At 41.5% G+C, this 23,917-nt stretch overlaps 2 protein-coding genes across 2 annotated transcripts in view; one reads left to right on the top strand and one right to left on the bottom strand.

Annotated features, from left to right (window-relative positions):
- Window positions 1-15,373, top strand: part of lamtor3 (late endosomal/lysosomal adaptor, MAPK and MTOR activator 3) — a 29,294-nt gene extending 13,921 nt beyond the window's left edge. The window contains exons 4-7 of the mRNA XM_052010289.1: window positions 2,954-3,012; window positions 6,029-6,162; window positions 10,413-10,476; window positions 12,454-15,373. Coding sequence (XP_051866249.1) covers window positions 2,954-3,012; window positions 6,029-6,162; window positions 10,413-10,476; window positions 12,454-12,527 — 331 coding nt within the window. The 3' untranslated portion in view covers window positions 12,528-15,373. The remainder of the gene's footprint in view (window positions 1-2,953; window positions 3,013-6,028; window positions 6,163-10,412; window positions 10,477-12,453) is intronic.
- Window positions 15,374-15,511: 138 nt separating this feature from the next.
- The window catches only part of dapp1 (dual adaptor of phosphotyrosine and 3-phosphoinositides), a 63,775-nt gene continuing 55,369 nt past the window's right edge, over window positions 15,512-23,917 (bottom strand). The window contains exons 6-9 of the mRNA XM_052010287.1: window positions 21,098-21,160; window positions 18,603-18,688; window positions 17,872-17,959; window positions 15,512-16,623 (exon numbers count right to left, since the gene is read on the bottom strand). Of these exons, the coding sequence (XP_051866247.1) occupies window positions 16,594-16,623; window positions 17,872-17,959; window positions 18,603-18,688; window positions 21,098-21,160 (267 nt within the window). The 3' untranslated portion in view covers window positions 15,512-16,593. The remainder of the gene's footprint in view (window positions 16,624-17,871; window positions 17,960-18,602; window positions 18,689-21,097; window positions 21,161-23,917) is intronic.

The raw sequence follows: 23,917 nt of genomic DNA, 5'->3' as shown, positions 1-23,917 counted from the left end.
ACAACCATGGCGATTTGAGCTGATTTCATGTTTCATAGTTTTTGACTGTTACAATAGATTTTGTAGAACAGTCCATTAATTCCAAACTGGAACTCTGAGCATAAAATGGACTTTTTAGCTGGCGTTCACTTGCCCTCTTTCATCCACCCCCTTCCTCTTGTGTTCCTATCTCCAGCACCCTTTATTCTGCTGCATGCGTGTTGTTCCTGAATCGCAGCATTTTCTCTGTGGTTTTCCATCTCACTGGAGATGTCGAGTTGTGTGAATGTTAGTTGGAAGGTTAACGGTTCCTCTTCCATTGTAGTTTTAATGAAATTGTTGCACGGACATTGAGTAGGACGGCTTTCATTGTGTACCTGCCTTCCTCAAACTCTTCCCTTGTAGTGTGGAATTAGTGCCAGGCTTGGACTGAGGAAAGTTAGGTTTACAACGTCTGTGAGAGGCGATTTGTGGCTTATTTTCTTTCCTTCCCTCTGGAAGTATTGACAGATTGCTAGATGTAGATCAAATGACCATTATTCACTTTGATTACATAATAGATATTGGCAGATTATTCAACTGTAGGAACATCGCAGTCAAATCCAATTCTGTTCTCATCCATAATTCATCCCTGAGCAATTCCATCTGAGGCTTTTGTGTAGAGATCAAGAGGAATAATGGAAGACCAACATTTCCTAATACTGGAGGTGCTAGGGTTAATAATGACAATTTGATCATTCTACTGATAAATACATGGCTTCTCTGAGGGAGCCTAATGAGGCCATTTGTTTTGTTTTAAATGGACCATTACCTCTTTTGTACTTCTTCATAGAAACATAGAAAACCTACAGCACAATACAGGCCCTTCGGCTCACAGAGTTGTCCCGAACATGTCCCTACTTTAGAAATTACTAGGCTTACCCATAGCCCTCTATTTTTCTAAGCTCCATATCCAAAAGTCTCTTAAAAGACCCTATTGTATCAGCCTCCACCACTGTTGCTGGCAGCCCATTCCACGCACTCACCACTCTCTGAGTAAAAGAACTTACCCCTGACATCTCCTCTATACCTACTCCCCAGCACCTTAAATCTGTGTCCTCTTGTGGCAACCACTTCAGCTCTGGGAAAAAGCCTCTGACTATCTACCCGATCAATGCCTCTTATCATTTTATACACCTCTATCAAGTGTCTTCTCATCCTCTGTCGCTCCAAGGAGAAAAGACCAAGTTCACTCAACCTGTTTTCATGAGGCATGCTCTCATAGTTTCTCAATTCTGCAAAATGTGACAATTAGATTGACCACAACTGTGAGGCCACATCAGTGTTGGTCTACTATCTGGTCCCACATAAACTAGTATAGCCTGTTCCAGTTGCTGGCATCTGAAGTGATGGCATCACCTGGGCTGGTCAGGGTGAAGAATATGTGTGGACATCTAGCCGGTTTGAAAAGGCGACCTGTCAAAGGGTTTTGAGTTCCTTGTGAGCGAAGGCTGTCCATAACTGAAGAGGGAATGGATCGTACCAATTCACTCTGAAGAATCACTAGTGGTGCAAAGCAAATTGACCAACCTCACACCAAGCTAGTTGAGGCCTGAGTTAACATTACAGGACAGGATGGGAGGACGGTTGTAGCAAGGTATAGGTACCCACACCCTTAGGGCTGAAAACATGACCATGATATCATCATGGTCAACAGGAATAATGATTCTTTAAACCAGCCCTGAGCCCGGTGGCTTGTGAGAGGGGAGACGTCTAGGTAACCCTACTTCAAAGTTAATTAAATTCCCGAACACGGGAACCCTAGACATGGTGCAAATTCAAAATATGTTGTGATGACAAATATGTCAAGCCTTCTAAATACAGCGATATTAAATTGCTCTGCAGCTTCCGTAACTGCCAGTATAGTAGAGTCATGGAGTAATGCAGCATGGAAGTAGGTCCTTTGGCTCAACTCGTCCATGGCAACCAAAGTGCTCACCAAGCTAGTCCCATTTGCCTGCATTTGGCCCATATCCTTCTGAACCCCTGCTATCCACGTACCTGTCCAAATGTCTTTTGAATGTTGTTATTGTACCTGCCTCAACCACTTCCTCTGGCAGCTTGTTCCATATATGGTCCACCCTCTGTGTGAAGAAGTTGCCCTTTAGATCCCTTTTGCATCTTTCATCTCTCACCTTAAACCTATGCCCTCTAGTTTTTAGCTTCTCCTCCCTGGGAGAAAGATTGTGTGCATTCACCCTATCTGTACCCCTCATGATTTTATACACCTGCATAAGGTTACCTCTCAAACTACGTTCCAAGAAATAAGTTCATAGACTGCCCAGCCTCTCATAACTCAGGCCCTTGAACTGGCAGCATCCCTATAAATCTAAAAAATATCCTATTATTTTATTTTTCCTTATTAGCTACTATTGTTTTATAGAATCGTAGAATTGTACAGCACAGAAATGAGCATTTATGGCCCACCTATGCTGATCATGGTGTCTGTCCACACTAATCCAATTTGCACTCATTAGGCTTTCCTATCCAAGTACCTGTCCAAATGCCTCTTAAATGTTGTAACTATCTGTCTCCACCACCTCCTCTGGCAGCTTGTTCCTGATAATCATCTCTCAGATCTCCTTAAGCCTGTGCCCTTTAGTTCGAGACTCCCCTCCCTGGGAAAAAGACTATCTATTCTATCAATGCTCCTCATAATTTTATTACCTTCTATAAAGTCACCCCTCAGCCTCCTACAAGAAATCCAGCCTGTCCAATCTCTCCTTGTAACTGCACCCCTCCCTTCCAGGCAACATCCTGGTTTAATATGGAATTTTCTATGGTGAATGGTGTATGAACAAATGTATAAATATTTGATTTGTATGGGATAGAAAAGGTTTGAATTTTCATTGAATAAAATTCCATTGTGCATTAGTTTTATGAATTTCACTCTTTTTTTGCTGCAAATGTCTGAATAATTTTGATTATCTTACAGTGTCGAGGGCCTTCATGCTATTGTAGTATCTGACAGGGATGGAGTCCCTGTGATTAAAGGTAAGTCATGGTTTCTCATTAAATCTGCACTTTTGCTGTAATCTTGGTGATTGTATAATATATATTCCTCATTTGGGTAACTTCCTCAGCAGTCTGGAAGTGCTGGTGAGGAAGTTACCCAAATTAGGGATATGTATTACACATCACATTGGTACACCTGGTATTGCTGCTGCCTCAGCTACAGCAATTTGGGTTTAATTCTGGTCCCCGGAGCTGACTGTATGGAGCTCGCACGCTCTTCCTGTGATCGCGTGGGCTTCCTCCGGATGCTCCAATTTCCCCCCCCCCCCATCTAAAAAAGGGGTGTAATGGTGGGTTAATTGACCACTCTAAATTGCCCCTAGTGTGTAGGTGAGGGGTAGAATCTGAGGGAAGCTGATGGGAATGGTGGGAGAATAAAATGGGATTGATGAAAGAATAGTGTAAATGGGTACCTGATGGTCAGTGCAGACACGATGGGCTGAAGGGCCTGATTCTTTGCTGCACGATTTTGACTTCATGAATAAGAACTGCAATGCAGTTCCAAACTGGGTTTCACAAGTTGCAAATTGGTGACCTCTATCTCACCAATTATATGGAATTAGAATGTTGAACAAAGATTTCTCTTTACAAACTAGTAAAATTCAACTTTGACACTGGGGACAGAAGTTCTATAAAATGGATTTGTCCTCTTTCTGTCTTGTTTGATACTTTGCCACCAATTAATTAGTCTTGATATAGTTAATGGTATTGGTTTATTATTGTCACTTGTACCGAGGTACAATGAAAAACTTGTCTTGCAAACCAATCGTACAGGTCAATTCATTACACAGTGCAGTTACATTGAATTAGTACAGAGTGCATTGATGTAGTACAGGTAAAAACAATAACAGTACAGAGTAAAGTGTCACAGCTGCAGAGTGCAGTGCAATAAGGTGCAAGGTCTCAACAAGGTAGATCGTGAGGTCATAGTCCATCTCATTGTATAAGGGAACTGTTCAATAGTCTTATCATAGTGGGGTAGAAGCTGTCCTTAAGTCTGGTGGTACGTGCCCTCAGGCTCCTGTATCTTCTACCCGATGGAAGAGGAGAGGAGAGAGAATGTCCTGGGTGGGTGGGGTCTTTGAAGATGCTGCAACCAGCATTTGAAGATGTCATTGCTAATTAAGGGAGATATATTGGCCAGGATGGGTTCTCCAGTGATGCAGTGGGATGGTTTGCATCTATCTGAGAATAGGTGAAACATCCACAAGGTGGGAAGGAAGCGTTTGCTACGAAAAGAGAAACTAAGTGTTGCTTGTTTTGGGGGAAAAAAACATAAATTCTCCCTGATCCAGCACTTATTCAATTGTAGTTCAGCATCCACTAATAGCAAGAGATTGATGTTTGTAAGGAATCTGTTTAATGGAAACTCTGGCATGCTTCCTTAAATGGTAAAAGAATCAAAAATGATTTGCTAGTTTGGTTTAAAAGAAATGTTCTAATTTCACAAATTAAGCTGCATTATTTATGTAACACTCCACAAGTGAAAAGGACCTGATGAATGAGGCAGCTGTAGCAAGGAAATAGAGTGACTGCTGACCTAAGCTTGGCTGTTCAGTCTGCCCTTTTCAGGTTACAGTAAAAGAATGATTCAAGTTCTGTTTCCAGAACTTCTGAAGTTTCTTGCAATTAACCCTGCACCTTGCCAGAAAGGACTGAGTATTGCAGGGAATGGCCAACGTTTCGCTGTATTAGTGACACCAAGTTCGGAAATCTAATCTCGCTGGTCACCAACACTGGCGATGATGGAATGTAAAGTGGCACAGTTATCCAGCATCTTATAAGTCTGCACCAGGCTGGAGCTGATGCAGGACTGCAGCTCTCTTCACCCAAATGAACAGAAACATTTGCGACGGAGTAAGGTCCGAGTTAGATCATTTGCATTTTTTGAATTAAGTTTGGTAATTGTTTTCAGTTGTTGTTTTGTAATTTACAGTTTTAGCTTTTTTAATAGTTTGGTCTTTAAGTTTCTCATTGTTTTTGGTTCCAAACTTTAGATAGCACTGTAGTGTCACAGGTAACGCAACTGTTTCAGAACTCCAGTGACCCTGATTCTGACCTCTGCTGTCTTTATGGAGTTTGCATGTTCCCTCTGTGACTGTGGGTTTCCTCTGCGTGTTTTCCCACATCCCAAATTCATGCTGGTGGGTTAATTGATCACTGTAAATTATTCTGAGTGTCGCTGGCTGGTGGGCGGATCAGCAGAATATTAGTGAACATGTGAGAGAGAATAGGTTTCGAGGAAATAAGTGGGGAATGGGGGTGAATGTTTCCTCTGAAAGACTCAATGAGCCAAATGGCCTCCAACATCGTAAGAAGATGTGAGAAGTACAACATGGAGAAACGAAAGTTTTTTGATAGGTTTGACAGCCCAGCAGCATGAGCTAAACGCTGCCAATTTTCTTTCAGCTTTTTGATGAGTGTAATCTGCTCAGGTTCGTACAGTTATACAACATGGAAACAGACCCTTCGGCCCAACTCGTCCATGTTGACCAAGGTGCCTTCCTAGTCCCATTTGCCTGCATTTGGGCCATATTCCTCTACATCCTTCCATGTACCTGTCCAAATGTCTTCTAAATGTTGTAACTGTACTTGCCTCTACCACTTCCACTGGCAGCTTGTTCCATATACTCACGACCTTCTGTATGGAGAAAATTTTCCCTCAGGCCCCCTTTCAATCTTGCCTTTCTTGCCCCTATTCCTTTCCCCTGCCCTCAATATCAAGGATTTTACCTGTGTAAGGTATGCCCACTGCACAGGACCTTGCCATTGAGGAATGGACAAGCACTCAGCAGAAAGATTTGATGTAGGGTGTTCCAGAGGCAACTTTCAAAAGCCACATTCACCCTTTTCTCACGCGTCGGCAGGAAGTGCAGGCGGCTTTCCACTTTTGCAAGAATTTTCTGCTTTTAATGTGCTTCTCCAAATTAACTGCTACATTGGTGCTGTTGAAGTTGCTTGAAGTTAATTGTTCCCATGGGTTATTTTTCTTTAGTTGCGAATGATAATGCACCAGAACATGCACTGAGACCTGGATTCCTCTCTACCTTTGCCTTGGCAACAGATCAAGGAAGCAAGCTAGGACTTTCCAAGAACAAGAGCATCATTTGCTATTACAATTCCTACCAGGTAATTGTTTCTGTTCATTTTTTTTTAATGCATAATGGAGCACTAAAATAATTAATACTTGGCTTTCCAATCCCCGCACCATTATGAGCATTGATGTAAAATTAGAAAGTGAAAACGTAGAAATATTCGGCAGGACAGGCAGCTCTGTGTAGAGGCGGATGACTTCACTATTCATGTCAGGCTCCAGGTTGCACTATTTCTAAACCTTAGACTTTGTTTTAATGGGCAGCCGTGTACTTGTTAAATTAGATAGCATACTGATTTACCTGCACTTCCCTTAGTATCATCTACTGCATTCAGTGCTCCAAGTGTGGCCTCCTCTACATTGATGAGACCAAACGCAGACTAGGTGACCGTTTCGCAGAACACCAGCACTCCGTCTGTAACTGCGACCTGCATCTCCCTGTTGCCAGTCACTTCAACTCCCCTTCCCACACTATCACTGATATGTCAGTCCTTGGCCTCCTCCACTGCCAGGAGAATTCCAAGCACAAACTGGAGGAACAGCACCTCATTTTCTGTCTTGGAACCTTGCAGCCTAATGGCATGAACATTGAATTCTCCCACTTTAAGTAATCCCCACAAACACCCCCAACCATGCCTCTTCTTGCCTTTCCTAGCCTCTCTCTCTTTCTACTTGTCCCCCTCCCTTTTTCCCTCTTCACCTTTGACCCATCTCCTCGTGGATCTGCTCTCCCCTCCTCTCCCACACCTGCCTATCACTGTCGCTTACCTGCATCTCCCTATCACCACCCTGTGCCCACCCCGCCTCCCCTCTTTTGTCCACCTATCACTGCTCTGCTTTTCCCCCCTATATATTGGCCTTCCCCTTTTCCTATCTTCGGTCCTGAAGAAGGGTCCTGACCTGAAACATTGACCGCCTGCTTTTCTCCATGGATGCTGCCTGGCCTGCTGAGTTCCTCCAGCATCATTGTGTTTTTTATCTAGATTCTGGCATCTGCAGTCCTTTGTTTCTCTAGTAATACTTGAAATGCTGAATGATAGAAATTTATGGCATAGGTTCAAAAAATAATATTATTTAGTATGTATTAGTAGCTGGAAAAGTAATACATATTCTAGGTCAGGGTGGTTGGGGATGTGCAGGTTGTGTTGCTTTCTAATTTTGTATCTTGCACCATCCACCTGCTCCTCCCTCTGCAAAGAGGTTACACATTTAATAAAGTTTTATTTTTTCTCTAGGAGAAGCAGGTATATTCATTTCTATATTAAATTAGGTCCAATAAATGTACAGGAGAACATTCTTAAATGTACTGTATAATGTAGAAGTTTTTCTTATTTCTATGGCTGATGCACTTTGCTTAAGTTATGGCAGATCTACAGTGGATCCATTCTCAAAATAAGCTCCTGATACTCCACTGCCATTCTGAAAGAGAAGGAAATTGTTTACTAAAATCTAAAGATACTGTACACTTTACAGCTAGGAATACAATGCAGCTTACAGTTACCAACAGCGTGTTAAAGGTATCTTAAAATGCATACACTGGTTTATTAGAATGGATCAAGGATTAGGATTTGTGCAGTGAGGGTGGAGAAGATGGGATTGTTCACCGAATGAGAGATAACATTAAAAATTATTATATCCATTTAAATGTTTATGATAGAATGAGGGGAAACTGTTCATTTATAGAATGGTCACTAGGCAATGGGGGTATGGCTTTGAAGTAATTGGCAAAAGAGAAGTGGGGAGATTTTTTTATGTAGTGAAATGAACTGCCTGAAATGTCAGAACATTTAATACAACAATAACTTTCAAAAGGGATTTGGATAAACATTTGAAGTGGAATAATCTACAGGGCCTTAGGGAAAGAGCAGGGTTACTGGGACTAATCGGAGAGTTCTTTGGGAGAGCCAACACAAGCACAGCGAACCAAATGCTTGCCTCTTGTGATGTATGGTTCTGATGGTGGGTCATAGTACTGATACTTATGAATATTTTTTAGCTTTTTATTTCAACTGCTAAAATGATAAGGCAGATGTAGCTTTTCAATACACTTGCATAAAATGTACCTTCCCTAAGCTGCTAATTGATAACATTTATTAGAGAAAACTAGATATCTGATTTTGAGTTCTGTGTTCTCATCCAATGGAATTTGAACATAAGGTGGGTGTGGGTAACTTTTATGGACCATATTCGGAATAGTCAACATGCCTTTCTGAGGGGCCAGTCATGCCTCATGAGCCTAATCGAGTTTTTTGAGTAGGTGACAAATCAAATTGATGAAGGTAGAGTGGTGGATATGGTGTATATGGACCTTAGCAAGGTGTTTGACAAGGTTCCCCACGGTAGGCTCATCCAAAAAGTTATGAGGCATGGGATCCATGGAGATTTGGCTGCGTGGATTCAGAATCATCTTACCCACAGAAGGCAGAGGGTGGTGGTAGATGGAGCATATTCTGGAGGTCGGTGACCAGTGGTGTTCTGCTGGGATCTGTTCTGGGAACCCTGCTGTTTGTAATTTTTATAAATGACTTGCATGAGGAAGTGGAAGGGTGGGTTAGTAAATTTGCAGATGACACAAAGGTTGGAAGTGTTGCGGATAGTGTAGAAGGTTGTCGTAGGTTACAACAGGATATAGACAGGGTGTAGAGTTGGCGGAGAAGTGACAGATGGCGTTCAATCTGGAATAGTGTGAAGTGATACACTTTGGAAGATAGAACTTGAAGGTGGAGTACAAGGTTAATGGCAGAATTCTTAGCAGTGTGGAGGAACAGAGGGATCTTGGGGTCCAAGTCCATAGATCCCTCAAAGTTGCTGTGCAAGTTGATAGGGTGGTTAAGAAGGTGTATAGTGTGCTGGCCTTCATTAGTCGGGGGATTGAGTTCAAGAACCATGAGGTAATGTTGCAGCCCTATAAAACTCTAGTTAGACCACACAGAGTATTATGTTCAGTTCTGGTCGCCTCATTATAGGAAGGATGTGGAAGCTTTAGAGAGGGTACCGAAGAGATTTACCAGGATGCTGCCTGGATTGGAGAGCATGTCTTATGAGGATAGGTTGAGTGAGCTAGGGCTTTTCCCTTTGGAGAGAAGGAGGATGAGAGGTGACTTGATAGAGGTGTACAAGATGATAAGAGGCATAGATTGAGTGGACAGTCAGAGACTTTTTCCCAGGGCGAAAATGGCTAACACAAGGGGGCTTAATTTTAAGGTGATTGGAGGAAGATATAAGGGGGAAGTTTTTTTACACAGTGGTGGGTGCAGATACATTAGGGACAATTAAAAGGCTCTTAGATAGCCACATGGAAGTAAGAAAAATGGAGAGTTATGGGCTGTGTAGGAGGGAAGGGTTAGATTGATCATAGAGTAGGTTTATATAGGTCAGCACAACATTGTGGGCCGAAGGGCCCGTTCTGTGCTGTACCGTTCCATGTTCTGTGTTCATATAAACCGTCTCATTGCAGGAAACTAGCCACCCCAACTGGCTAGAATAAAGTTGCCTCTGTTCACAGAGCATCTGTTCCTGCTTCAGCCTCTCAAATTGTTAACCAGTGTGAATCCTACCACTGCTTCATGGGAGCGCTCGAAGATGTGAAGCACAAGCAAACAGTATTCATCACGCCTTTTAATCAATTATCAAACAGACCTGTAGAATGTCCCCCCTATCGGCTGGAGTGGAAACGGCCAAGACAAGGGAACATGACCTTAAAACCAGCTGGGCGATTCAGGAGAGATCGTGGAAATATTTCTTCACACACAAGATGGCAGAAGTTAGAATTTCCTCCCATTAAATGCGGCTTTTAAACCTGGGATCAATATAGGTTTTGTTGATAAAAGCATAAAAGGTTACAAAGCATAGAGGGGGAATGGAATGGAGACGTATTTAAGCCATGATCTCATTGAACGGTCAAAAAGCCTCAAGGGCCTGAATGGCCTTTCTGTTTCATTGAATTGAGGTGCTGAATTGTGCTGCTGTATTCCTTGATGCAGTTCTGTGCTGCTCTCTATTTGACGTCCTCTTCGGGAAAGCTGGTCACATAAACCTGAGGAAAAACATGCACACCTTCTGTTTTGACCTACTTATCTCATCATCAGTTGTTCCAATATTAGTGTTCAACCATTTCCTCAAGCCTAGTTATCCTGTGTCTTGACCACCTGATTTCACCAAGTCGACAGGAGGGGAGGTGATCACTTGGATCCTCTTCACTGTTCAGAAGCTTTAAGAACTTTTGAGTTTTCACCTGCAAAAGTTTTTTATTTTGATTCTCAAAATATTTTCTTTTGCTTTCCAGGTTGTACAGTTTAATCGGTTACCTTTGGTTGTTAGCTTCATAGCCAACAGCAATGCTAATACAGGTACATAATTACAGTGGTATGTTTCAACAGTTTTGTTCATTGTGTCATGATGACACTTAGAATGTTAGTTGTACATCTTGCTACATCAGTCCAAAGGATATTCAATTTCTACTTAGTGCAGGTGTTGTTTTAGTTTCCTAACCACAAATTGCTACTCCACAGTATGTTTTATCAGTTGGTAGATTAATGGACCATGTATGCAACCTGCTGGATTTATTGAGAAAGCAAATTCTACCATAGACTTGAATACAAACTGCTGGAGGAACTCAGCAGGTCAGGCAGCATCTGTGGAGGGAAATAGTCAAAGTTTTGGGTCGAGACCCTTCATCTAGTCCATATGAAGGGTCTCGAACTGAAACGCCACCTGTCCATTGCCCTACACAGACGCTGCCTGACCTGCTGAGTTCCTCCAGCAGTTTGATTTTTGCTTCGGATTCCAGCATCTACAGTCTCTTGCATCTGCTATAGGCATAACTACCTGTCCTGCACACCGGCAAGACATTTTACTGGGATCAAAACAAAATCCTGCCTTGGGTAAAAGTGTTAAGATGTGGCCTACATGCTTTTATTTCTGCAAAGGTACAGTGGATTGCTGAGATTTATGGCTGATTTTTTTTTATGTATATATGACAGATGCAACTGTGAAGGGTGTTACAATCACAGAGCACCTATAAGCCATAGAAGTGAATGATAGTTATGATGAGCAGTAGATTGGCATAACTGATTTAAATTTTCATCCTAAAATTCCACATGAATGATTTTTTTCTCAATAAAATTTGTGTACATGAAGAAAAACAAAGGTTAAAATAGATGTTTAAATCGGTTGAGTTGAACTTCCCCTTTTATGCCCTGCTTTGCACTTTATTTGTGAGTTGTTGTTTCTTGAGATAAACATGCAAGGTTGGTCATCCGATTATAACACTGATAGAGACTGGAGGCTGTGATGGCGGTTAAGGAAACAGGATATTGAGGGCATTGATGCTTTATGTAATGATTCATCCAGACTCTTTCATAGAGCAATGGGTTTTACTGGATTAAATGAAGAGCAAAACACAATAGAACTAGACCTGTGATAACAAATATCTCTAGCAAAACATTTATATTCTTTGCAAATAAGTATTTTGAATCCTTTTGGAGACTATATGACATAGATAGGAATGTCTGGGAGGGGGGGAAAGTGAGCAAACTGGTTGGGACTAATTTTATAACCAGTTTCATTAGTATTGTTCTTGCCCTGTTTGTCATCTGGGTTACAGATTTGCCTTTTCACCCTGTGGAAATGTATTTTAATACAGCTGTGGAGCAAGACAAATGCCAGACACGTTTATTTAGTCCTTTTTAAGCTTATTTATTGCTTCTATAGTTTATAATTTCCAATACAGTATTTTTCTTGCATGATCTCCAAATTCATGCCCTGCCAAGGGTATCCTGAGGAGCGCTTGGCCAATTCTGTTCCATTTGCAGTTGTTTAACAGTCAGCCATTGGCACCTTATGTCTGATTATTAATTTATTCACTTTTTTATAACTTTTGTCATCCGCTTGCTAATTGAAATGCATTCTGTGTTTGAAAGGGTATCACTTTTTTTCGCTTTGTATGCTTTTTGTCTCCACTGAAACAGTTGAAGTTAGATGTAGCTAACCTGGTGTAGGTTCAGCATTCAATCTCCCTGCATAGCCACTGAGAAACTGGTGGATGTTCAACCCCTTGACCCTGGTTAGAGTGCAGTCAGAATGGTGGTAATGAGGACCTTTAGGATGTTTATCCTTTATGTTCATCTTTAAAAAGTTTTTAAGATATTTGAAGATGATATGGGCTAGCTTCAAAGGTAAATAAATGTGGTAAAGAGTGGGGATGGATAAAAGGCTGTAATGTGGGTTTGGGGGGGGTGGCGCGGGGACAAATGGCTTATCCAGGGTGCTGATGTGTGATAATAAAATGAGTAGTCACTATTAACTTGTTGTTATCTGTCTTGAAGGATTAATTGTCAGTTTGGAAAAGGAACTGGCACCGTTGTTTGAAGAGCTGCGCCAAGCTGTGGAAGTTTCATGAATTACAGACTCCAGAAAGTACACCCACTGCCTTGAACATTGTGAACTTATTGGCAAGTCATTAGGCAGCAAACACCTCACAGAATTTGTACATTGTGATAGTGATCCTAAAAGGTAACTTGTCGAGTTTAATGCTGCTAAAATTGAGACGTGGATTGTGCATGGCTTTCCTCCAACATCTGACAGTATTTCTTCCATCGGCTATTCCTTTGCTCAACAATTCTGCCACTGTTCAGAGAGTCCTGATTTTCTTAAGATGATTCCAATCAATTTGTTTATAAAAGTATAATTTGTAAAAGTTAACATTGCTTCCAGTCTCTGATTGTCATGATGCATTGGCTTATTTTTTGGAGGCATAGGGTAGGGAAGAGAGAACCAAGGCTGATTTAAATTACTATGCTGTGTAAATTGCATTTATTTTGCTTGATTTTAATGTACTAGGTGAAGATCTCAACTGTTTAAAGCTGTTGATATAATTTCACCCATGTACCTTTTCTGGTTCTGAGATCTCATTACTAAATCCAGAATCATAGACTGTAAGAGATCAGAGTCCAGTACAATTTGGAATTAAACAGAAGTGATCAAATCTGTCCAGCTTGTTTCTGTTAATATGTATCGTACTTTGAAATAAGCTGTCTGTCATGAAATTTAAGCCAGTACAGTTGTAATGTCTCTAGGCTGAGTTATTTTTAAATCTTGCTAGTTAATCTCGTCTTAAAGATACATCTTTACTGTTGAGATTTCTTTCTTCTGCCTCAGGATGTTTGGGGGAAGGAGGGGCAGTGGCTTGAGGGGAAAAGACTGGGCCAGTCTGTAGGAGGTTCTGTTTTTTTGATTCTAATATTAAGCCAAGGCCTGATGAATGGTCCTGGACCTGAAGCATTAACTGTTTCTGTTCCCAGATCTGCTGCCTGACCTGCTGAGTGTTTCCCACATTTTCAGTTTTTATTTCAGATTTACAGCATCAGTTTTTAACGTTCATTTATGTTTTCAACAAAGTTATATGCAATTTCCTACTATAACAGCACCCAGTCTTATAGTACGTCATTAGCTATTACTTCAGGGCCCTTCTGAGCTTGTAAAATCATCTACTCTGTTGTTAAAACTGCATCATGCTTCATTTAGTGGAATGGGGTTTCATTCAGCTGGGATCATCTCTAACAATCACGTTTCTAAGGTTTTAATGTTTAGTGAAGCTTTATCAAGCTAAGATTTTCCAGATGGTCTAACTGTTTAAAGTTTGTGGCATAACTGATTTGTTCTAAAATGGTGATTTGAAAAAGGTTAAAGATGTTTTTAATTTGCATACTGGAAGGGAAACTATAGCCAGAACTGATCTGGGACCCGAGTGTGATGAATAAGGTTCATATCGACTTGTCTTCAGAATCTTTTTCACTATCTCTTGTCCTGTATCACAACTCACAAAAAAAAAATTAAGGCTGACCTTTACAGAATCGTTGAAAGAATCAGTTGTTTTTTCAATGCTTTGGAAACTGCAGTAGCTGCTGTAAATGTGATGCATTTTGGAAAGTCAAACTACACTAGGGAGTGTAATGGAACAGAGGGACGTAGGTGTACAAGTGCATAGTTTGTTGAAAGCAGTGTCACAGGTAGATAGGGTGGTTAAAAAAGAGGCGTTCAGCACGCTGGCCTTCATCAGTCAGGGCATTGAGTATAGGAGTTGGGACATTATGCTGCAGTTGTATAAGGTATTGGTGAGGCTGCACTCAGAGTACTGTGTACAGTTTTGGTCACCCTGTTATAGAAAAGACCTGGTTAAACTGGAAAGAGGGCAGAGAAGATTTACGAGGATGTTGCCAGGACTCGAGGGCCTAAGTTATAGGGAGAGGTTGGACAGGCTGGGTCTTTATTGCTTGGAACGTAGGAGAATGAGGGGCGACCTTATTAAAGTGTTCAAAATAATGAGAGGCACAGATAAGGTGGACGGTAACAGTCTTTTCCCCAGGGTAGGGGAGTCCCAAACTAGGGGGCATAGGTTTAGGGTGAGAGGGGAAAGATTTAAAAGGGAGCTGAGGGGGCAACTTTTTCACACAGAGGGTGGTGAGTATATGGAACGAGCTGCCAGAGGAAGTGGGTGAGGCAGGTACAACAGGATCATTTAAGAAGCACTTGGAATAGGTACATGGAGGGGCGGGGCTTGGAGGGACATGGGCCAAATGCAAGAAATTGGGACTAGCTGAGTGGGCACCGTGGGCCAGTATCTGCTCTATGACTCTTATTATCTTTATTAGATGTGATTCAAAATTAACCTGATGGCAAAAGTATTTATATTCAAATTTAATTGTTTCTTTCATTCTTACTGTCAATAGATAGTCAATTTGCCCTTGTCACTCTTTCTCAGTAATTATTGACAACATTCTGAATCTTAAGTTCAGTTTTAAGCTTGTATATTGCCTTGATTCAACAGCAAATGTTCTGCACTGCTCTCTGGTTTCTGCCTTTAAAGTCACTTAAACCACAAAGACATTTTTAACATGGGTAGGTACTCTGTCAATGCAATGAAACGCCAATTATTCAGCAATGCTGATGGTTCAGCAGCTTGCTTATTAGTCTGGAATTAATCTTAGGTACAAACTGCAGGCAGAGTGAGTGGCCAGATCCAGACTGGGAGCTGATTGTGTGGCTGGGGGGTCAAGGTTTCACTGGAGCCATGGCCCAGAGCACTTGTATATTTCACTACCTTTAAAGTCACTGGAAAACTATTACTACTGTATAACATGTTTTAAAAAAAGTGTTTGGTATTAATAGTGACATCCAATAGTCTAGTCTAGAATATCTGCTAGTCTGGCACCACAAATTCCAAGGATGCTATATTATTGCAGTTTTGCTCTAAGGGCAGAGTTTGGCAATAACTCAAACTAGATTAATGGACTTATTTACAGTGCCCAACCATGTTAAAAAGAGCTTGGGGTCAGGCCATGTCAAAAGCTGCTTGCAACTAATCAAAACCTGCACCAACAATAATTCAGAAAATGGTATTTTATTTTCAGCTGATAGTTATTCAATGACTTAGTTCCAATGAGCACAATGGAAACACAGGTCGAAACTCTCTGGTTGGTCAAAGTCCAGTTTATTGTCTGGGCCACAGAAAGTGCACCAAGAATCCGCTATGTCTAACCCATAGCCTTGCCAGTTCATTCTGCACAGCCTCCTCTATAAACCAGCAGCCTACAAACATCAATAAAAGAGATTGCCTTGTCTGTTTCCAAAGCAAATCACTTAAGTGGCCTCCTGCTTTGAGCCAGCAGCCTGCATCCTTGATAAATTAGTTTAACTCTGTGTATATTATTTTTTCATAAATTCCATAAGAGTAAATTTTTATTCCATACCTCAAACTTTGCTAATCCAAATTGCTAACACAGCCATCCTGATGGCTGCTCTGTAAACTAAGCTGCCAGATTCAAAACATACCCAAGCACAGAAGGCCAGACCACAGAGTTTCAACCTTTATAAATGTTAATTTTTAAAACAAAAATTCTTTTTCCTTTAAACACATTCTTAACATTATGCAAAACCAGCAAATGTGAGCTGATGAGATTAAATAATTTAAATTAAGAAACATTTATCAAGCTGAGTCTTGCATATGTAGATGTGTGACTGGAAAAGACAGTTATAGATGGGTAACATACTGCTTCGATCTTTCTCCTGGTTAACCAATAATATCTACAATAATTTTACAGGAACAAATTTTGTTTGTGCGCCACACAAAGGTTTCTCCATGCAAATATACTGCTTCACCATTAATGCACACATCTGTAGCAATTTCCATTTTCGCAGTCACCTGCTGGTGGTACACACTCCAGGTTGTATATTTTTTCAAATATTATTGCATCCTTTTGTAATACGGAAACATGCATAAATGTGGGTTCCAAGTTTAACACCTGCCGTTGAATTCTATTCCTCTAGCAAAGGGCCCCAATGTTTTTAATGGGCAAAGAATCTTGGTATAACTTTGTGAAAGTAAAACTATAGCAAGATTAACAGATTTTCCTGTTAATTGAAGTTCATCAAAAGCCACCTCTGTTCTGGAGGAAATTCTTGCTGGTTTAAGTTTTTGCAGCCTTCTTCATTTGAGACTAGAAGCAGAAAGAGAAGCACATTAGTTGTGGTGGTCTTGCTGACTAACTCTACACAGCAACAGACAAAAAGCAGAGCTGAGAGAGAAGTTTTCTTTAGCAGTGGGGTCAGGGCAAGCTAACTCACTTGCCCTCCTCTACCCTCATGTTCCTGTTCCCTCAGCTGACAGAACTCAATGCTGGACTGATTAGACTGGGTAAAGATACCTGTCATGAAGGGAGGTAGGTTGATTAACTCATGAAAAACCAGGCCAAGGGTCAGATCAATCCTTCAGCTTTAAGTATTTAAAAAAAAACAATTTTGAATGTAACATAACAGAGCAACACACAAACGATGCAGGGACTCAGCAGGTCAGGCAGCATCTATGGAGGGAAATGAACAGCTGATGTTTCGGGTCGAGACCCTTCATCAGGACCTGAAACATTGACTGTCCATTTGCCTCCATGGATGCTGCTTGACTCACTGAGTTCCTCTAGCATCTGTAGTCTCGTGTCTCTATTTTGAACACAAAAGCCCGGGTATGCGAGAGGGAGTTGGCAGGCACGTTAATTCATTGTCACAATGATTCACTCCATGCTGTCTCAGGACAATTAGAGGAAGATCTCTCATTGAAACTTACAAAAATTACCAGGGCTTGACTGTATCAGAGGATATTGCTCCTAGTTGAGGAGACTAGTAGGGGTTGGAGAAGGAGTGTGGTCTCAATAAGGGATAGGCCAGTTAGGAGTGCAGTGAGAAATTCCTTCACTCCGAGGTGACAAATCTTTGGAACTCTTTACCCAGAGAGTTGTGGAGACTCTTGACATGACCTTGCTGAATGACAACAGGCTCAAAGAGCCAGATGTTCTACCCCTATTTGTGTTTCTAACTGACCATCTTATATCAATTTGGATATTAGAACATGATGGAAAGCAGTTCTCATGGGTAGAAAACATAACCATAGGGCCATCTATTCAAGATCCAGTTATCCTGGATATCCCAAAAAATTTACTCAGCTCCACACCCTTTCACAGTGGGTTTGGGGGAATGGTTTACAGCAATGGATAGTTTCTGGTTCCTGCACAGATTGTGCTGTGGCAGGAGATGGGAAAGGTGCTCTCTTTGCAGGTAGCATATAGAGGGAATCATGCAATCTCCTGCCACGGTAATTCCACTTTGAGAAGTAGGTGACGTTCCTATGATTTCCAAAACAGTGAACTGTTTCCCCATTCCAGACTCTAGCTGTTCTTTTTAAAGTAGGTACTTACCAGTTTCCATCGTATTAACTTGATCCATTCATCAGCTTCAATCCCCGTCTTTGTACACATATAATATGTTCTTTCAGGAAATACTAAACTGTCAAGAGAAGATTTACGCGTTATGACAGAGAAGGCAGCCACTTGGCTCAGTGCTAGCCCCCAACACATCAGTCCCACTCCATCCAATTTATTCTCTCTTAATTGCCCACCAACTACCCTTAGATGCTATGACCACTAACCTACAAAGGAGTAATTTGCAGTAGCCAATTAACCTACCAGCACATCAACAGAGCAGCCCAGGGAGAACATGCACCCAAGGTTAGTATAGAACCCACGTCCCTAGAGCTGAAAGATATATTTGAAAATTTTAAGCAAAATTGTGACTGTTGCAATCTGAACACGATGGCTTACAAAAAACAAGTGTACTTTTGGGTTCAATTCCAAAAGACTTCAGTACAGAAAAAGCAGGTGCTGTCAAACTATTTAAAATTAACTTGAGTTTCTTAGCTATCCATCACTGGACACTAAATGGGCACAGCTGCTAGTGGCATTTAGTAGCCTTCAAGGCATTGTACACAAACAGCTTGGGTGGATTAGACACACATTTCATTTCACTGGCTTTTACATCCGGCCAAGACCATAAGGAAATATGAAAGAGAATTACTTCCCTACCAAGCCATCATTACTTAAAAGTCAAGCTGTTGGAGGTTTGAGAGGGTGAATTTTGTCTCATTTCTTACCAGAAACAGTTAATCCTCTCCTGTGAGTAGTCAAATTGTACCCCAGTGCATTCAGTTAGATCCAGCGTCTTGATTGGTTCTGTAGACTGTTAAGAAAACATTTCACTTAATTATTACCGAGACAGAATGCATACAAGATTCTTAACAATTATAGATGATATGGTCTGTCTCTCTGTGAGGGGCAGTATTGGGATGTCTGTTTTACAATTTAAAACATTGCACTGAATATCATTTTGACTAATTAAACAATTGTGTAACTGAATTGCAGCCAATGAAGAGAGTTATTCAAATGGTTCTAAATTCTGAGAATCAAACCTGGATAAAAACAGGATACTCCTGGCTTCCAAATAGATCATTATACTTAACTGCTGGAGAAAGTGAGATGTAAAATTTAGAATTTAGTCAGTATTGTCAGAGCCTCTGATATTAGTGATGCCATTGTTCAGATGAGATATACAGTAAATGCAAGATCCTACTTTAATATTTTGAAGAGCTCTGAGTTTTGCTTTTCAACAGCTAACAGTTTTAAGTTGGTTAGGGGTTAAACCAACTGTAACCCCCAACCAGGAATAGTAACTAGCCATTGTTCGTGTGTGCTGCATACAAACTGGCTGCTGCACTTCCCTTGTTACAACTGTGACTACAATTAAAGTTGGCTGTAAAGTACCTTGTGATGGTTTTAGGTTGTGAAAGGTGTGGTATGAATGTTTTTCTTTATTTACCTGCATCTTGGTTGACCAATTTGACATCACACTTGGATACAGTGGAGACTAGTGGTTTAAGTGCTTATTGTTGGATAAAATGTACCTTTCATATCTCTTGCCAACAGTGACTTACTTATGTGAACAGAATACTGCACCCACAAGTCACCCATTAAACTTTTGCATCCTTTCTAATATAATTGTATATATTGGAAATATACTTCATGAAACTATAAACAAATGTTATGTTCCCTGTGACAGCACGATGTGGTACGTTTGCCTAAATTAATTCTTATATTGAGACACCTGGGGAGGGAGTGTGGGGAAGTGTCAATTTAACATTCCTTTATAAAACTGGCAGAGAAGTAGGCTGTTCTGACACCTGATTTGTCCTCCACCAAGGCTCCTGTCATCTCGCCAGTCCGCAGTGTCTCCCGCCCACCCCCCCCCCACCCCCCCCACAACCACAAACTTCCTCTTCCATACATCAACCACCATTCACCTCAACAAAACCAGTAAGGGTAAAGAAATTTCTTCCGAATTCCCTATTGCATTAATTACTTAGTAGGCACGGTAGTGTAGCAGTTAGCGTAACACTATCACAGCGCCAGCAACCCAGGTTCAATTCCAGCCGCTGTCTAAGGAGATTGTGTTTGCGTGGGTTTCCTCCGGGTGCTCTGGTTTCCTCCCACATTCCAAAGACGTACAGGTTAGGAAGTTGTGGGCATGCTCTGTTGGCGACGGAAGCGTGGCGACACTTGTGGGCTGCCCACAGAACACTCTACGCAAAAGATGCATTTCGCTGTGTGTTTCGGTGTACATGTGACTAGTAAAGAAATCTTACCTTGTACCTAATTTTGATTTCCCCACCTGGAAACACCCTCTTTAGCTCTTTTCAAATTCAACAGGTCAACCTTTTGTCTTCCTACAGAAGAGGGCCACTGCCCGCACAACCTATTGCTCCTTTCTGCTCTTCGCTAAGCTTCACCAGAGATTACAAGCACAAGGAAAAACAACGGCCATCCCACTCTCTGCTTTAGATTCATACAGAAATGGGCCCTTTTGTCCCACCAAGTCCACAGAGACCACAATGTCCATCTACACCGATCCCATTCACCTGCATTAGGCCTGTGTCCTTCCCGTCCAAACATTGTAACTGTATCTGCCTCCACCACTGGCAGCTTGTTCCAGATTTTCACTACCTCTGTGCCAAATCTTGCCTCTCAAATCTCCTTTAAGTTTCTCCCCTCTCACCATAAACCTTTACCCTCTAGTTCTAGACCTCTCCCCTGGGAAAAAGACTGACCCTCTCTTCTATCTATGCCCTTCATAGTTTTATAAACCTTTCTAAGTTCACCTCTGAGCCTACTATGTCCCAGTGAGAACAAACCCAGCCTGTCCAATCTCTCCCTGTAACCGTACCCCTCCATTCCAGGCTGTGTCCTGGTGAATCTCTTCTGCACCCTCTCCATACCTCCTGTAGTGTGGTGACCAGAATTATACATGTGAATGGAACAAAGTCGGAGGTTGTTTCTCACGGGCTCCGGCACATCTGGTCAACGACAGCTGCGTTAAGGATGGTCCAGCCTGCAGCACCACATGGGCAGATTCAACAATCGCAGCCAGATTCATACTTCAAGAAGGGCCACTTGGGGAAAGCACTAGAAGGCGGTCACTCTCATTGGAAGAGAGGCAATGGGAGGCTGTGCCAACATGAGACAGGGATACAGCCTAGAACTCAGCCAGCAGATTTCTTATAAAGCTGCTCAGATGCAATTTGTTTACAATACTTACCATTTTGTCCTTGAAATACTTCAGTTCGTTCCTATGTAAAATAAACCACCTGGTTTTCCAGGTCTGAAAAGAGAAGGAAATTTAAGACAATTAACCAATTGTTCATAAAAAATAAAAATACACCAAGCTTCATGGTGACTGAGCAACGTTAACGGAAATGCAGAGGTACAGAATAAAAAAAAATGCTGTAAATATTCAGCAGGTCAGGCAGCATCTGTGGGGAGGGAGGCAGAATTAATGTTTCAGGACCATGAACTTTTATCCCAATTTAAATAATCTCTGGAGACACGAGAGACTGCAGATGCAGGAATCTGGAGCAACACGCAATCTGCTGGAGGAACTCAGCGGGTCGAACAGTATCTGGGAGGAAAGGAATTGTCAACGTTTCAAGACCCTGCATCAGGATTCGGAGGAAAGGAAGTGTTGACGTTTGGAGTCGAAACCCTGCATCAGGACCTGAAAGATCGACAATTCCTTTCCTCCTACAGATGCTGCTCGACCCGCTGAGTTCTTCCAGCAGATTGTTTAAATAATCTGTGATTTCTCTTCAGATGGTGTGGACCTTTTTGCCTTCCAATGTCATTGATCTGAAACAATTTCTCTTTGCCTCCACAGATGCTGCCTGACCTTTGAGTATTTCCAGCATTTTCTGAGTTTTTAAGATTTTTAACATTTGCGATATTTTGCTTTTCAATTACGATTTTGAAATGGCTGTTAGTGATTGGCCAGCCTGCCCGACTTGTGACTTCCCAGCCATTCACTCATTCAGACAACAGCCGCCTGTAAGGATCTGGTTAATCTACCTGGGGAAGACTCAGCAATCCTCTGTGGTACAGAGTATTCATTCACAGAAACCGAGCATCAATAATGGGGATGTGTTTCTTTTGAGAAGGTGATGACATGGTATCTTCTCAAACCACTGCAGTTTATGCAGTTCAATATAATTGATTAGCTTGCCAGACCATTTCAGTTACAAATCAATCATTACTTTGGGCATGAGGTCCTGATTAGGAGCAACTTCCCTAAAGTGAACCAGTACTATGCACTCTGTACTGACTCAATGTAACTGCACTGTGTAATGAATTGACCTGTATGATCGGTATGCAAGACAAGCTTTTCACTGTACCTCGGTACAAGTGACAATAATAAACCAATAGCAATGGGGTATATGGTCATTTTGATCATTACTGATACCAGCTTCTTTCCTGATTTATTTAATTAATTTAACTGATTAGCTCATTTCTTCAGATTAGTAAATAGAGGTGCAAAAGCAAAATACTACAGAGGCTGGAAATCTAAAATTAGAACAAAGAATGCTAGAAATATTCAGCAGTCCACACAGTGTCTATGGAAAGAGAAAAACCAGTCACTGCTTCAGGCCAATGTACTGTCTGATGAAAGGCCAACAACTTAATTGCTGCCTGACCTGCTGAATATTTCCAGCATTTTCCTCCTTTTGTTTTACCAAGGAGGGGTTTCGGGATTATTCATAATTGCCACGCTTAAGGAGTACGGTACATTTACAGCTATACCTGCAGTGTACAGAGGTGGAGAGAAACTTCTGTAAGGCTAGTATGGACAGAAATGGCTGTATCCACAGGCAAATAGAAGTGTTCTGGATCAAACATGGTGTTTGATTTCCAGGTGCATCAGAACTGCAATCAACATAGTGAGTGGCCAATCCTGCCTCTCAAGCTGCCTCTTTCACAGGAAGCCTGTTAGACACATTCCCCTGATCTTTGCCCATTATCATCATTTTTTCTCCTTTTAAATCCTCTGCAACCCCCTTTTAATGGCCACCCCTAAGTTTGCAAACAGATCTCAAGCACATATTGCATCATCTCAGCTCCTCTTATCAATCGCCTTAAATCTGCACCTCTAGTTCTTTTTCACTTTGCTATGAACATTGTCCAGTACGTTCCACAAACTTCAGCTGTTGCAAGGATCCCCATCCTGCTCCCAACAGCCTTAACCTTGGACATAATTTTCTAAAAATACACTTCTTTCCATTATTTAACTTCCTTTTAAGGAGCTTGAAATAGTTAACTTCACTCAACTCATTGGAATGCAGACTGTGGTTAAATACTCAATAAAAATATAACGAGCATAGTTCCTCAAAATCCATTTAATTCAGGGTATTATTTTTTAAAAATGTAAATCACTTGGAACAATGCAATGCTTAATTTTTAAGCAGTTTCACTGGATGAGAGAGGTTCCAATTGGGGCAGCACAGTAGTGTGGCGGTTAGCGCGACGCTATTACAGCGCCAGCGACCCAGGTTCAATTCCCGCCGCTGTCTGTAAGGAGTTTGTATGTTCTCCCCGTGTCTGCGTGGGTTTCCTCCGGGTGCTCCGGTTTCCTCCCACATTCCAAAGATGTACGGGTTAGGAAATTGTGGGCATGCTATGTTGGCGCCAGAAGTGTGGCGACACTTGCGGGCTGCCCCCCAGAACACTCTACACAAAAGATGCATTTCACTGTGTTTTGATGTACGTGTGACTAATAAAGAAATATCTTAAAAAGTAATGGGTGAAATGATACAGAAAGGAAGCAGGTTAGTGAGCTGTTATTGACCAACCCCTTGTCTACATAGTGTCATGTTCTAGAAACCCCACAGAATTCCCTCCTAGTATTTATCCAGTTCTAGAACATAGAACAGTAGAGCACAGGAACAGGCCCTTCGGCCCACAATGTTGTGCCAAACTAAATTTCTGTATTCTCTTTTGAATATTGTTACTGAATTGTTTTCTGGAGGTGCTTCACAGGTGAGGGATTGTGTGCTTGGTGCCAGGCGTAGTGGGAAATATTGCTCCACAACCA

Source organism: Pristis pectinata, chromosome 2 (assembly GCF_009764475.1).
Source record: "Pristis pectinata isolate sPriPec2 chromosome 2, sPriPec2.1.pri, whole genome shotgun sequence".
In the NCBI taxonomy this organism is placed as follows: Eukaryota; Metazoa; Chordata; class Chondrichthyes; order Rhinopristiformes; family Pristidae; genus Pristis; species Pristis pectinata.
The sequence above is the reverse complement of the archived record's forward strand: the minus strand, read 5'-3'. Positions and strand labels throughout refer to the sequence as shown.